Here is an 11394-nt window from a genome sequence, read left to right on the forward strand (position 1 = left end):
AGAGCAGGAAGTCAGATTCACAGCAAAGCTGCCGGTCACTCCAGCTCCCACTGGGGCTGGCATCCCCTGGGGCACTGCCCGAAGGGCTGACCTGGCAAAGGGCAGGAAGCCTCAGGCTGGGTCAGAGCCCTGGAATGCACACTCCACGCGCCCGCTGACCGTGTCTGCAGCCTGTGCTGGGTGGGCAGGGGCTGGGCACCCCAGAAAGCCCAAGTGCAGCTCTGAGCTGCCTGCATCTCACACAGCCCAACCCCTGGGCAGGCAGAAGGCAAAGCCAGCTGTTTGCATGGGAGGGGTCTTCTGGGGTTCGCCGGCCACATCAGGCAGGCTGGCAGAGCCCCTCACGCTGGCGGCCTGGGCCAGGATGGGTAGCTTTGCACACGGCTCTCTCGGGCAGGCAGACCGCAGACGCCGGCCGGTGCTCCGCAGGCTGAGTGAGGTTCCGGAGGGGGCTCGGGGAGGCCCTGGGGCCCCTAGACCAGGCCAACTTGGGCCCCTCCCAGGAACGTGCAGCCTGCTGCAGGCCCCACCGGATCTCGAGCCTCAGGGTCGGCCACCCCCTCCCGGGGACAACGTCCACTCCAGGGCCCAGGCCTGTCCTGCTGCACTGCCCTCCCTCGGCATCCAGCCTGGCAGAGCCCTGGGCCACCGCTCCTCTCTGGCCCGCCCTGGCCGGACTCAGAGTGCCCACTGCATGGCCTGCGGCCAGTGGAGCTGGGGGCTCACAGGGAAGGCCCACCGTCCCCTGCCCCTCCCCAGTCCTCACTGCGTTGGCCTAGGCTACAGAGCTCGGAGCCAGCGGACAGAGGCACCAGAGCCGTCAAGCTTTTATTGGGGCTGGGGGGTGGGGCAGCGGGCCTCACTGGACACCCAGGTCGGGGCCACATGGCTGAGGAACCAAGAGATGCCAAAGATGACGCCCAACGTCTTGGGGATGTCCGGGTCGTCCACGAAGGCCTGGGCCCCTTCCAGGGGCAGGTGCACCACTTCGATGAGCTCGCCCTCGTCCACCAGGCCCCCGCCTGGGCCGCTGCGCTGGGCGTCGGTCACCTCCGCGTAGAACATGGTCTGGCAGGAGCCAGTCAGCCCCACCCCAGACCTGCGGCCGAGACAGGGTCTACTGAGCCCTGATCCCTGGTGGGGGCATCACGCCACACACAGCGGGCATGAGGACACAGGTTCATCACGAGGGGCCTTCCTGGGTGGGCTTAGCGTCACGTGCTCACAGCAAAGCCCCCGGCCGACGGCCAGCAAGCACCCTGCACCGAGCAAGACCCCAGACGCCCACCCTGAGCCTCAGAAACCGAGGGGCGCTTGAGTTCTCGTGCAGGCCCCTGCCCCTCGCTCTGCTGGGGGCCCGGCCAGGGCTCCTTCCGACCTGCAGTGCGTCCTGTGCCGGCTGCCAGGCCAGGCCAGGCCCTGGTCTGCACCCACGGACACAGGAACAGTCTGTGGGACCAGTGAGGGCTCCCTGGTGGGCACCTGGGATGTCACTGCTGAGCTGGCCGGAAGGCGACTGAGACCCAGAGTGCCCTGGGGAGTGAGGGCCCAGCCCCTGGTCACAAGCTGGCGAGGAGAGGGAGGGAGCCCTCCCTCAGCAGGCAGTGGCCAGCAGGGGATGGGCACCCAGCCTGAGGAACTGACACGAACAGTGCGCACGAGTGGTGACCGCGGCCACGAGGATGGGGTGGCGCAGCGGCCACGCCAGAATCCGGAACAGGAGGCGGGCCAGGAGTGCCCTGAGAGGGGGGCCATAAGGGACGTCCTGGAGGGAGGGCGCCCTTGGAGGGGTGCCAGCACTGGGGGGAAGCAGAACTGGGGCCTCCATTCCCCACCCCAAGGGGCCCCCGCTGCTCCCTTGCCTCCTGTCCCTGGGGCCCCTCCCACGGCCCGGCCTGTGACCCCTCCGGGGGTCCTCTCAGCCTTGTCCTCGGCTGGCTGCTCCCACACCAGTGCCTTGAGCTCCAGGGCCGTGTCACCTGTGACGGGCAGGTGAGCAGTCTGGCTCCCCGCTGGGGCTGTGGACGGCGCAGGGCGTCCCATGTCTGCCTCCTCATGGCCACACCCTCCTCACCCAGACGAAGGACCCCCTGGCCCGGCCCCTCCCACCGCCTCCCACCCCCAGGCCACCAGCCTGCCCCTTTGGTGTGGAAATCCTGCCTCCGGGCCAAAGCGGCCCTCGTTCAGGTGGTGTTAGGCTGGGTGGGGGGCACAGAGACCCCCTTCCTGCCCCCCCACCTGGAGTGAGGGAACCATCACCAAGTCCATGGGGGGTGGGGGGGTACGGGCCTCATGGCAGTGTCCCAGCCTAGGGGGTGGGCCCAGGCTTTGGTGGGGGCAGGTGCTGAGGGCGGGGCTCCAGGCCACACCCCTCCCAGAGTCCTGGAGCACCCCCCCCCCCCCCGTGGCCTTTCCTTCATTCCTGAGCGCGGAGCTGTGAGTCACCCACCCCCAGCCCCGGTGCTTAATCCCACAGGAAGTGGAGGCATCTGTCGGCAGCAGCTGCCACCGGAGCCGGCCCACACGCCAGGGGCCGCAGGCTGGGGGCACGGGCCCAGAACGCCGCGGGAGCCCGCGAGCCCTTGGGTTCCGGCTTGGCTTGGGATCTGAGGCGCAGCCCGTGCAGCCCGCCCCCAGCTCCACGACCTGCTGGCACGCCCACCCTCGCCAGGCAGACCATCCCCGCCCAGCGCGCCACACCGAGGCCAGCCGCGTGGGCCTTCTCACCTGTACGTGGCCACCCGGCGCAGGCTGGAGGGAGCCAGGCGGTAGCCACACTCCTCCCACGCCTCCTTGCAGGCCACCTCCTCCAGCGAGAGCCCCGGCTGGTCCACGAGGCCGGCGCACAGCTCCACCGTCACCCCTGCCACGCCGGGCAGCGCCGGCTGCAGCTCCCGGGGCCCCTCCCGGCCCACAGCCGCCAGCGACCCTGGGAAGTGGCGCTCCACCTCACCTGCGTACACAGCTGGGGGTGTGGGGGGTGCAGCCACAGCACCCAGAGCGCCCGAGGTGCCCCACCCCAGCCCACCCTGCCTGCCTCACCTGGCCGGAACTGCCTGACCAACACCAGACTCCTTCGGGAAGAGTTGAACAGGAGCAGGGTCACGCTGCGGGGGGGGGGGGGGGGGGGCTAGCACAGGAGCAGCCCTCCTGGCTTCCCCGTGCCCAGCGTGCCTCCCACACCCACTCCCGGGCCCCTTGCTCAGATGGGGAGACCGAGCCCACACAGCTCAGGGCTCACGCATCAGGCCAGGACCCGGTCTTCCCTGTGCCAGCTGGCAGGGCGGGGGCGGGCACGCTGCGCAGCTGGGCCAGCACAGCCCACACCCCAGACATGCGGGCGAGGGCACCAGGAGGCGCCCCCAGCTCCCAGAGGCCCCGTCCACTACCGCTGAGCCACCAGGCCTACGACCGAGCCCTCAGGACAGGAAAACTGGAGGCTGAGCGGGGGCGGGGCTCGGAGCCCGCTCCCGAGGCGGGCCAGCGGGCTCTCACCTGTCGTGGGTCTTCATGAAGTCCCAGGACTTCTGGGTGCCGTTCTGAAAGAGACGGGGCGGTGGGGAGGCGGGCTGAGGGCTGCCACCACCGAGGCGGCCCGCCGGGCCCGTCACACCGCTCCCACGAGGGATGTCTGGGGAGGGGCCGCGGCCTGCACTGGTCAAGAGGGCCCGGGGCTCCAGCGCAGGGAGCTCAGGCCGAGCAGAGACCAGGATCCCACGGCAGAGGTGGCTGCTCGCCCTGCGGGGCTCGGAGACCCGACCCCTCCACCCTGGGCAGCCCCTCTTGCCTTCCGTGGTCCTGCTCCCCAGCCTGCACCCTGCCCGGGCTACCAGGAGGGCCTGAGCAGTGCTCAACGAGGGGGCCGGGGCCGGACTCCCCACGGCAGCCGGTCCAACAGGTAGAAGGCAGGGCTCCTGGGGCCAGCATCCACCCTGGGGTCCGCAGCAGACAGTGCCATTCCCCCGGCCCACTCCCACCCAAGAGGGTCTCCGCTGACGGGGCCGGACCGGGGGCCAGCCTGAGGTTGCCCAGCTCCAGGGTCCACTGGGTCCACTGTGCGCCAGCCAAGAGCAGGACCCTGGGGCTCTGTCCGGGACCTGAGATGGACAGAGGTCTGAGCCTCAGAGACAGGAGGCACAGCTGGGGTGACAGCAGAGGGAGGATGCCAAGGGTCAGCCTTCCTGAGGACTTCCTGGAGGAGGTGACGGGAGGGGATGGGAGGCCTGAGCAGTCAGCCCCAGCTGAGCCTGGTTTCCAGTGGAAGGCCGTTGGGCACCACCCGGCAGGCAAGCCCAGGCCTGCCTGACACCAGGGCCGGCTCGGGGAAGGCGTGCCCCTCCAGGCTGCCCCCCCCAGCTGCCTCTCCTAGGTGTCACCCACACAGGTCTGGGGCCCTCGGTCAGGCCCTGAGGGCTGGGGCAGCCAAAGCAGCTCTAGCAAGGCCTGGGTCGGCGGGGCCAGCACCCACCAGCTGGACACCGTCCTGGGGCCTGCAGCGGGCGGGCTGTGCCGCTCCCTGGCCCCCTCTCCCCCAGGGAGGCCTCTCGGAGGGGGCTGGACCTACGCCTGCCAGAGGCTGCCCAGCTCCAGCGGCCACCGTGCGCCAGCCACGGGCAGGACCCTGGCGACAGCACCCTGAGGACGGGCCTGGGGTGGAAACGTGGGCCCGTCCTCCTCAGGGCTGTCTGGCCCCCACCAGGGCCCCCTGGCTGCCCTGCCCTGCCCGCTCCCTCTGCGGCCCTGGCTCCCTGGGCACCCCAGCCCTGTCCCTGCTGGCCTGCACCTGCGCCAGTGCGACCCTGCTGGCCAGCACAGCCCGGGGTGGGGACGGGTGCTCCGGGGGCTGTGCAGCCACAGCAGGCACCCTGTCCCCCACGTCCCCACCAGCCCCTCTACCAGCGCTGCCAACTCGGCAGGGACAGTGGCAGGAGCCTGGATGGGAGGGGGCACTGGAGGCCGGCCTGCACCCAGGGAGGGTCTCCGCGGGGCCTGGAGGAGCCCGGCAGGAGGCGCGGCCCTGGGACGGGTGGGCCGGCCGGCGCGAGGTGGGGGCGCGGTGAGGCCCTGGGAGAGGCGGGAGAAGGCGCCACGACCCAGTGGTCCAGCGGGAATCTTCGGTGAACCTGCTCCGCGCGGTGCCGAGGCCACGTCCTGGGCGGGGGCCGGGCCTCCGGGAGGCGCCCGCCCTGCGAAGCCCCTGGGGAGGAAGCCCACCTTGCCACGCCCCCTGTCCAGCGCCCTCTGTCCACCTCCTCCTCCTTCAAGTCTCGGCGCCGAGCCCTCCGCCTCCGGGGAGCCTCTTCGACCTCCCAGGGCACCTGAGTCCCAGGGCGAAAAAGGGACGTCTGGGCCGGGCAGGGAGGCGGGGGCCCGCGCCAGACGCGGTTCACCTGCCCCGCTAACCTCGCGGGCGGGGCGGGGCCCACGCGCAGAGCCCGCGGTGGGCGGGGCCTCGCGGGCGGGGCGGGGCCCACGCGCAGAGCCCGGGGTGGGCGGGGCCTCGCGGGCGGGGCGGGGCCCACGCGCAGAGCCCGGGGTAGGCGGGGCCTCGCGGGCGGCGCGGGAAGCGCGGGAGCGCGCCGGGGGCCGTGCGGGGCCGGCGGCGGCGCGGGCTCACCTGGCGGTAGTGCAGCGTGAGCGGCTGCAGGTAGGGCGACGCGGTGCAGGGGCCCACGGCTGCTCCCTCGATGCGCTCCATGGCGGCGCGCGGGGCAGGCAGGCCGGGGCCGGCGCAGGAAGGGGCCTCGCCCGCTGGGAACGGCGGGCGCGTTCTCGCGCCCCGCGCATGCCCAGTGCGCCCGGGCGGGGCGGGGCGGGCGCGCGGGCGGCGGCGGCGGCGGCGGCGGCCCCAGGTAGCGCGCCAGGTGTGGCCTGCGAGCAAGGAGCGCGCGGGTCTGGCGGGCCGTGGGGCGTCCTGGTCGGGGAGGGGCTGGGGCGGCTGCGTCGCGCCTGGGGGCCGTTCGGGGGCGGGCAGTCCTCCGAGGCAGGGGCTCCCTGGGGGAGAATGACCGAGGCCGAGGTGGGAGGGTCCTGGCTGCCCGGAGAGGCGTGTGGAGGCCGCACGAAGCCTTTGGAAGCAGGGCGAGGCGCGAGGAGCCGAGAAGGGCTGCGGGCGGGGAGGCTGGGCTGGCCGGGCCGGGCCGGGCCGGGCCGGGCCTCTGCCCCTGTGCCCTGTCGGAGGAGCTGCCACTCTGTGGGGCGGCCCCGCTCCCGGAAGCCCCCACCTGCTGACACCCGGCTGTGGAGGGCCCGCGGGACCTCCCCAGAACGCCGGGGCAGGTGCACGGTGAGATGGGTGCTGAGGCCCGCACCCTTGGCCTGCACCTGCTCCCCGTGTCGCTGGGCTGTGGCTTGGCCGGGGCTGTGCCCTGGGGTCCTGCTCTGCAGTGGGCAGGTGGTCGCGGGCCTGCAGTCGCTGTGGGTGAACAGCTGCGCTGCCCTCGCTTGGCGCCTGCCCTGGGACAGCAGGGCTGACCCCTTAGGTCAGGAGGACGGCCCTGGGCCACCCGAGTCAGGGCAAGAGGTCGTCGCAAGGAGGGACACTGGGAAGCAGTCCGTGGCGCCTTCGTCCAGGACCGGCCGCCGCCCCGCCCGGCCGCCCAGCGTCCCGAGGGCCCAGCCAGGTCCTGCTGTGGGCGTGTGCTGAGGAGCGGCCGAGGCCGGCCCAGGGCTGGGTCCCTGCCCTGCTGTTGGGGGCACTTGTGCTCGGACCCCTTTAAGTGCTGTTTGAATTTGGCGTGATGTATTTCCCCTCCAATGAAATCAATAATAAAAGTTAAGATAGCAAGTTTTCATGTATCTCTTAGAGCGAGGTGCTGCCCGCTGGTTCACTCCGCAGATGCCCGGAGCAGCCAGGAGCCCGGGGCAGACCTCCTGACCGGGGGTTCCCGGCGAGACCAAATGCCCACTCAAGGCGGCACACTTACGGTGCTGCTTTTTTCTAAAGATTTGAGAGGCAGAGTTAGAGAGGGGTCTTCCATCTGCCTGCTCACTCCCCAAACGGCCGCAGTGGCCGGAGCCAGGCCAGGCCGGAGCCAGGAACTTCTTCCGGGTCTCCCACACGGGCGCAGGGGCCCGAGCACTTCTGCTGCCTTCCCAGGTGCATGTGCAGGGAGCTGGATCGGAAGAGGAGGAGCCGGGACTCGAACCAGAGCCCATACAGGATGCTGACACTGCAGGCTTTACCCCTTGTGCCACAGCACCGCCCCTCTAGGTGTGTGTCATCTCACGGTGCTGGCCTGAGGGCGGTGCTGTCAGGTGCGGGAGCCCTGGCGCGTGGACCTGTGCTGAACCCTGGCCCTGGCCCATTCAGGATCCTTCCAGCCCTGCCTCCTGGGGTCCCCACCCAGGCTCTGCCAGCATCCGCCCGTGGACGTGTGGACGTGCGGTGTCGCCCTGAGGCTGGCGACGGGGCCCAGGCCCCACGTCCCCAGTGTGCAGGCGCCCCTGGGTCTCGAAGGGAAGCAGCTCAGCCCAGAGCCCCAGCCCGCTCACCCTGTGCGGAGCCCACCCGGAAAGCAGCAGCCCACGAACAATGCCCTCCGTGGGACCCACCTTCCCCCGGGGGGAGAAAACAGTGCTTCAGAGAATGGCAGCTTCCTGCGTTTGTGCTGCCCTGAAGGGGTGATTCACCGAGACCGCCCACAGAGAGAGGCCCCTGAGCCCAGCCAGCTCCCAGGGGAGACGGCCCCCGCCCGCTGAGCCCCAGCCCACACCGCCAGGCCTGGGTGCCCGCAGCCCCCGCCTGCACCCTCAGCCCAAGCATCGGCAGAGCTGGCGCAGCACGGGGAACTTCCTGGAGGAGGAGTCGGGCTCAGGCACCGGCCGGGAGGGCATCGAGGCCAGGCCTGGGTGCAAGGCAGGGGCGGGGGCAGTGAGCTGAGAGCTCTCGAGGACCCCAGAACCGGGTTTGCCTGACCTGGCGGAGGGGCCTTGGGGTCCTTCCCTGCGAGGGTGGCGCCTGGGGGAGGAGGGCTGCCCCTGCCCCTTGCTGCCTGGGGGGCTGTGTCCCCAGGCGGGCCTGGAGGACCCGCCCCTCGCCCCACCTGCAGCTGTCCTGGCTGCCGCCCCTCCCCCCTCCCCGCAGCACCCAGCCCACCCAGCCATGGGTGTTCCTGTAGCCCCGGCCCCCGCTGACACCCCTCCCTCAGGGGCCCTTCCCGGAGGGGCGGTGGTCTCTGGGCAGCGTGGGAGGGTCTTCCGGCTGGGCGCCAACATCAGCGCCCATGTCAAGGCTTTGTCTCCCTGCTCTGTCCAGGGCCCGGCCTCATGAGCAGGGCGCCTCCCCTTGCCCTTCTCTGCTGACAGAACTGAGCTAACGGGGTCCAGCGCACCCCCTCTGGCCTCTCCGGCCGTCCTCGTGCCCAGGGCCCCCTTCCCCAGGGCAGCAGCACCAGCACGGCCTGGAGGGGCCGGTGCCTCCACCAACACCTGCTGCCACTTGTCGGGTTTTTAAAAATTCATGACGGACGGAGACATCATCCATCCCCTGGTTTATGCCTCCTGCCCACAATAGCCAGGCGCTGGGGGCTCGAGCCAGGCCTTGCTCAAGGGGGCAGGGACCCAAGTACCTGAGCCTTCACCTGTGGCCCCCAGGATACCCAAGAGCAGGCCCCGTGCCAGGGACGCGGCGTCTAGCGGCTGCACCAAATACCCACCCGCCGGCCCTGCTGCCATCCCTGAGACAAGGAGCCGGGCGGGGGTGGCCCTCACCCTGCTCTCAGCCTCCTGGGCTGGCGGGGACGGGGCTGCGGGTGACAAACTCCCGTGGGGACCACCTTGCTGTCCCTGCTCCCGCTCGCCAGCCCCTTGCTGGCTTCCTCCTGGCGTCCGCCCCTGGACATCTGGCCACGGTGGTGGTGGCAGGGACCTCGTGAGGGGAGACTGGGCCTGTGGGGACCAGTGTGGGTCCTGGGGTGGCAGCTGCCGCCGTATTTCTCAAAGGTTAATTAATCAATTTGAAAGGCAGAGTGACAGAGACAGAGTGTGCTTCCAACCGGGCGGTCAGTCCCCAAGCGGCCCCGGTGGTCAGACCCAGAACCCCATCCGGGTCTCCCACGCTGGGCCATCGCCTGCTGCTCCTAGGTGGGTGCATTTCCCGGGAGCTGGGTGGGAAGTGGAGCAGCAGGGCCCCCGCCGGCGCTCGGAAACCCGCCGCAGGCACCACAACCCGGGCCCTGCTGAGCCGTGTGCTATCAGCTCCTTGTATTAAATCCCGCGTTAGAAGTTCCGGTGCTGTTTTCTCTGTTCGGATAGAGTTGGACTGAGTTGGGGTGGACAGCAATGAGGGTGCAGTCAGGCACTGGCGAGAGGTGGGGGCCACACAGGCAGGTGCCGGCCCGACAAGGCCTGGGGGCCCCTCTGTGCCGCCGGCTCCCGCAGACCCCACAGCCAGCGCAGCGTGCGCGCGGACCCAGAGGAGCCCAGTGCGGGCGGAGAAGCCGGCCGAGCTGCGCACGCCGCTCGGGGAGCCTCCCGCCGTGCGCGCCCTGCCCGTGCCCCCGAGGCTGGCGCGGCGGACCCGGGCGGAGTCCTCCCCTCCCCTGCCCACCCCCACCTGCCGGCCGCGGGCAGACCCCAGCCTGGGCCGGCCTCCGTGTCTGGCCCCGGCGGGGCGTTTCCGCAGGAAGCGGCCGCCTCCTGAACAAAGGCACCGGCGGACAATGGCCATTGAATTGGCCGGGGCGCTCGCGCGGGGACGGCCGCCAGCTGCCCGCGCTGATAAGAGCGGCTCGGCAGCGCCCTCCGCCGCGTTCAGGCGAGCGGGCCGAGGAGCCGCGCCGCGCCGCGCCCCGCAGGTTGGGAGCCAAGGGGGAGCCGGCGCGCCCCCGCCCGGCCCGGCCCTGGGAGCGCCGCGCGCCGCGGTCATCGCCCCGGACCCCCAGCCGAGGGGCGGGCGTGACGTCACCCACCGTGATGCTGGCAAACGCCAGCGCCTCGCTGCGTGTCCTGTTCGTGGATTCGGGTGCAGGGGCCGCAGCACGCCCGGCTCGCCGGCTCGCCTGCGTGCGCAGCGGGGGCCGGGGTGCCCCTCCTCCCACTCCCCTACAGGACCCTCGGGACAGCCCCCGACGGCGCCGGGAGGCCACCGGGCAGCTGGGTTCGCCGCTGCAGCCCCGGAGGCGGCTCCAAGGGAAGAGTTGGGCTTCCCTCCCCAGGTCACGAGCGGGCTCTGAGCTGACCCTGGAGGCTTGCGGCTGTTGAGTGGGCCTGGGCAGAGCTGCCGTCAGGGCAGGGTGTGGTTCCTGGCCGCTCCGGGATTACAGGGCCCCCGGGAGGGGGCATCAGTAAGCCCGGGTAGGGCAAGAGCCAGAGGCTTGGGGGGCCGTGGAGGGATGAGCAGACCCACCTGCTGGGAGGCGCCCACGTGACTGCTTTCCAGGTTCCCAGGCGCTCAGCTAGGTGGTGTCCACTGGATCCGCAGGTGTGGCCCTGGCTGTCAGGCCCACCTGGGTGGTGGCAGTGAACACCAGCCCCCTGTGCCTGGGGCTGTGTCACATCGTCCAGGGAGCCAGCACCCTCCTGCCGCTCCCATCTGCAGGGACCCCCCTGGGGGCCTGGACACGCCTGCCTTCCTCGTCCAGCCCTGCTGCCTTTGCCAGGGGCAGCCTGGAACTCCCGGCTTGCGCCTCACCTGCAGGGCCCCACCACATCCTCCGAGGGTCCAGCCAGGGGGCCACAGGCCACCTCTGCATTCTGTGCTGTGAGCCATCCAGGCTGGGCCGCGCCACCTGGTTCTGCATAACCAGAGGCAGCAGCCACTGGGCCCCGGGAAGGGGAGGCTGAGTGGCCCTATCAGTGCTGGGTGCTTCCTAAGTCCCCTGGCGCTGGGCCGCCCAGAGTGACTCATGCAGGGTCCCAGGGGAATGCCCTGGCCTCACACGTACCTGCTCATCCCCTTCCTACCTGGTCAGCCTGGCCTCTGTCCAGCTGCCCCCTGCATCCCACCAGCATCCCCCGCCCCTGCCAGTAAGGCTGAGGCACCCCCACCTTGTTCCTGCACCTGACCAGGGCTGTGAGGCCTCCAGAGCTGAGCACACCTCCACCTCAGTGGCCAAGGGCTCACTCCCTGCCCACGGCCCAGCTCTCCCCAGCCCCGCCCTCAGAGGCCTCTGTGGGGTCCTGCCTGCCCCTCCCCTCCTCTTCCCCAGCTGTTGGCCCTGCCCTCTCCCCTCTTGTGCCTTCTCAATGGCTCCCCTGGACCCTGGGACCGTCTGTGCCCCAGCATGGTTGCCACCTCTGCCTGGGGCCTGTCTAGCTTTCACAGGGCTCCGGGCAGGAACTGCCCACCAGCAGAACCCACCCTCCACCCTCATGCTGTCATGTCCCATGGGAGCGAAAGTTGGGGAGCGGGCAGAGGAGGTCTGGGGGCTCCCCTCCCAGGAGCAGCCCGTG

General features: G+C 71.1%; 1 protein-coding gene across 2 annotated transcripts; it reads right to left on the reverse strand.

Moving 5' to 3' along the window:
* Positions 1-811: 811 nt before the first annotated feature.
* Positions 812-5794, reverse strand: NUDT14 (nudix hydrolase 14). Of its 2 annotated transcripts, none has more exons than XM_051839917.2 (5): positions 5618-5794; positions 3496-3539; positions 3043-3107; positions 2728-2953; positions 812-1099 (listed from the first exon to the last, which is right to left on the reverse strand). In XM_051839917.2, exons 1-5 carry the CDS (start codon positions 5696-5698, stop codon positions 829-831), a joined length of 687 nt encoding a protein of 228 aa, XP_051695877.2. In that variant the 5' UTR covers positions 5699-5794; the 3' UTR covers positions 812-828. The 2 variants fall into 2 exon arrangements, with proteins under 2 accessions (XP_051695877.2, XP_051695875.2); XM_051839915.2 differs by having other exon boundaries at positions 2728-2965.
* Positions 5795-11394: the final 5600 nt, after the last annotated feature.

This window comes from Oryctolagus cuniculus, chromosome 20, assembly GCF_964237555.1.
Source record: "Oryctolagus cuniculus chromosome 20, mOryCun1.1, whole genome shotgun sequence".
NCBI lineage: Eukaryota > Metazoa > Chordata > Mammalia > Lagomorpha > Leporidae > Oryctolagus > Oryctolagus cuniculus.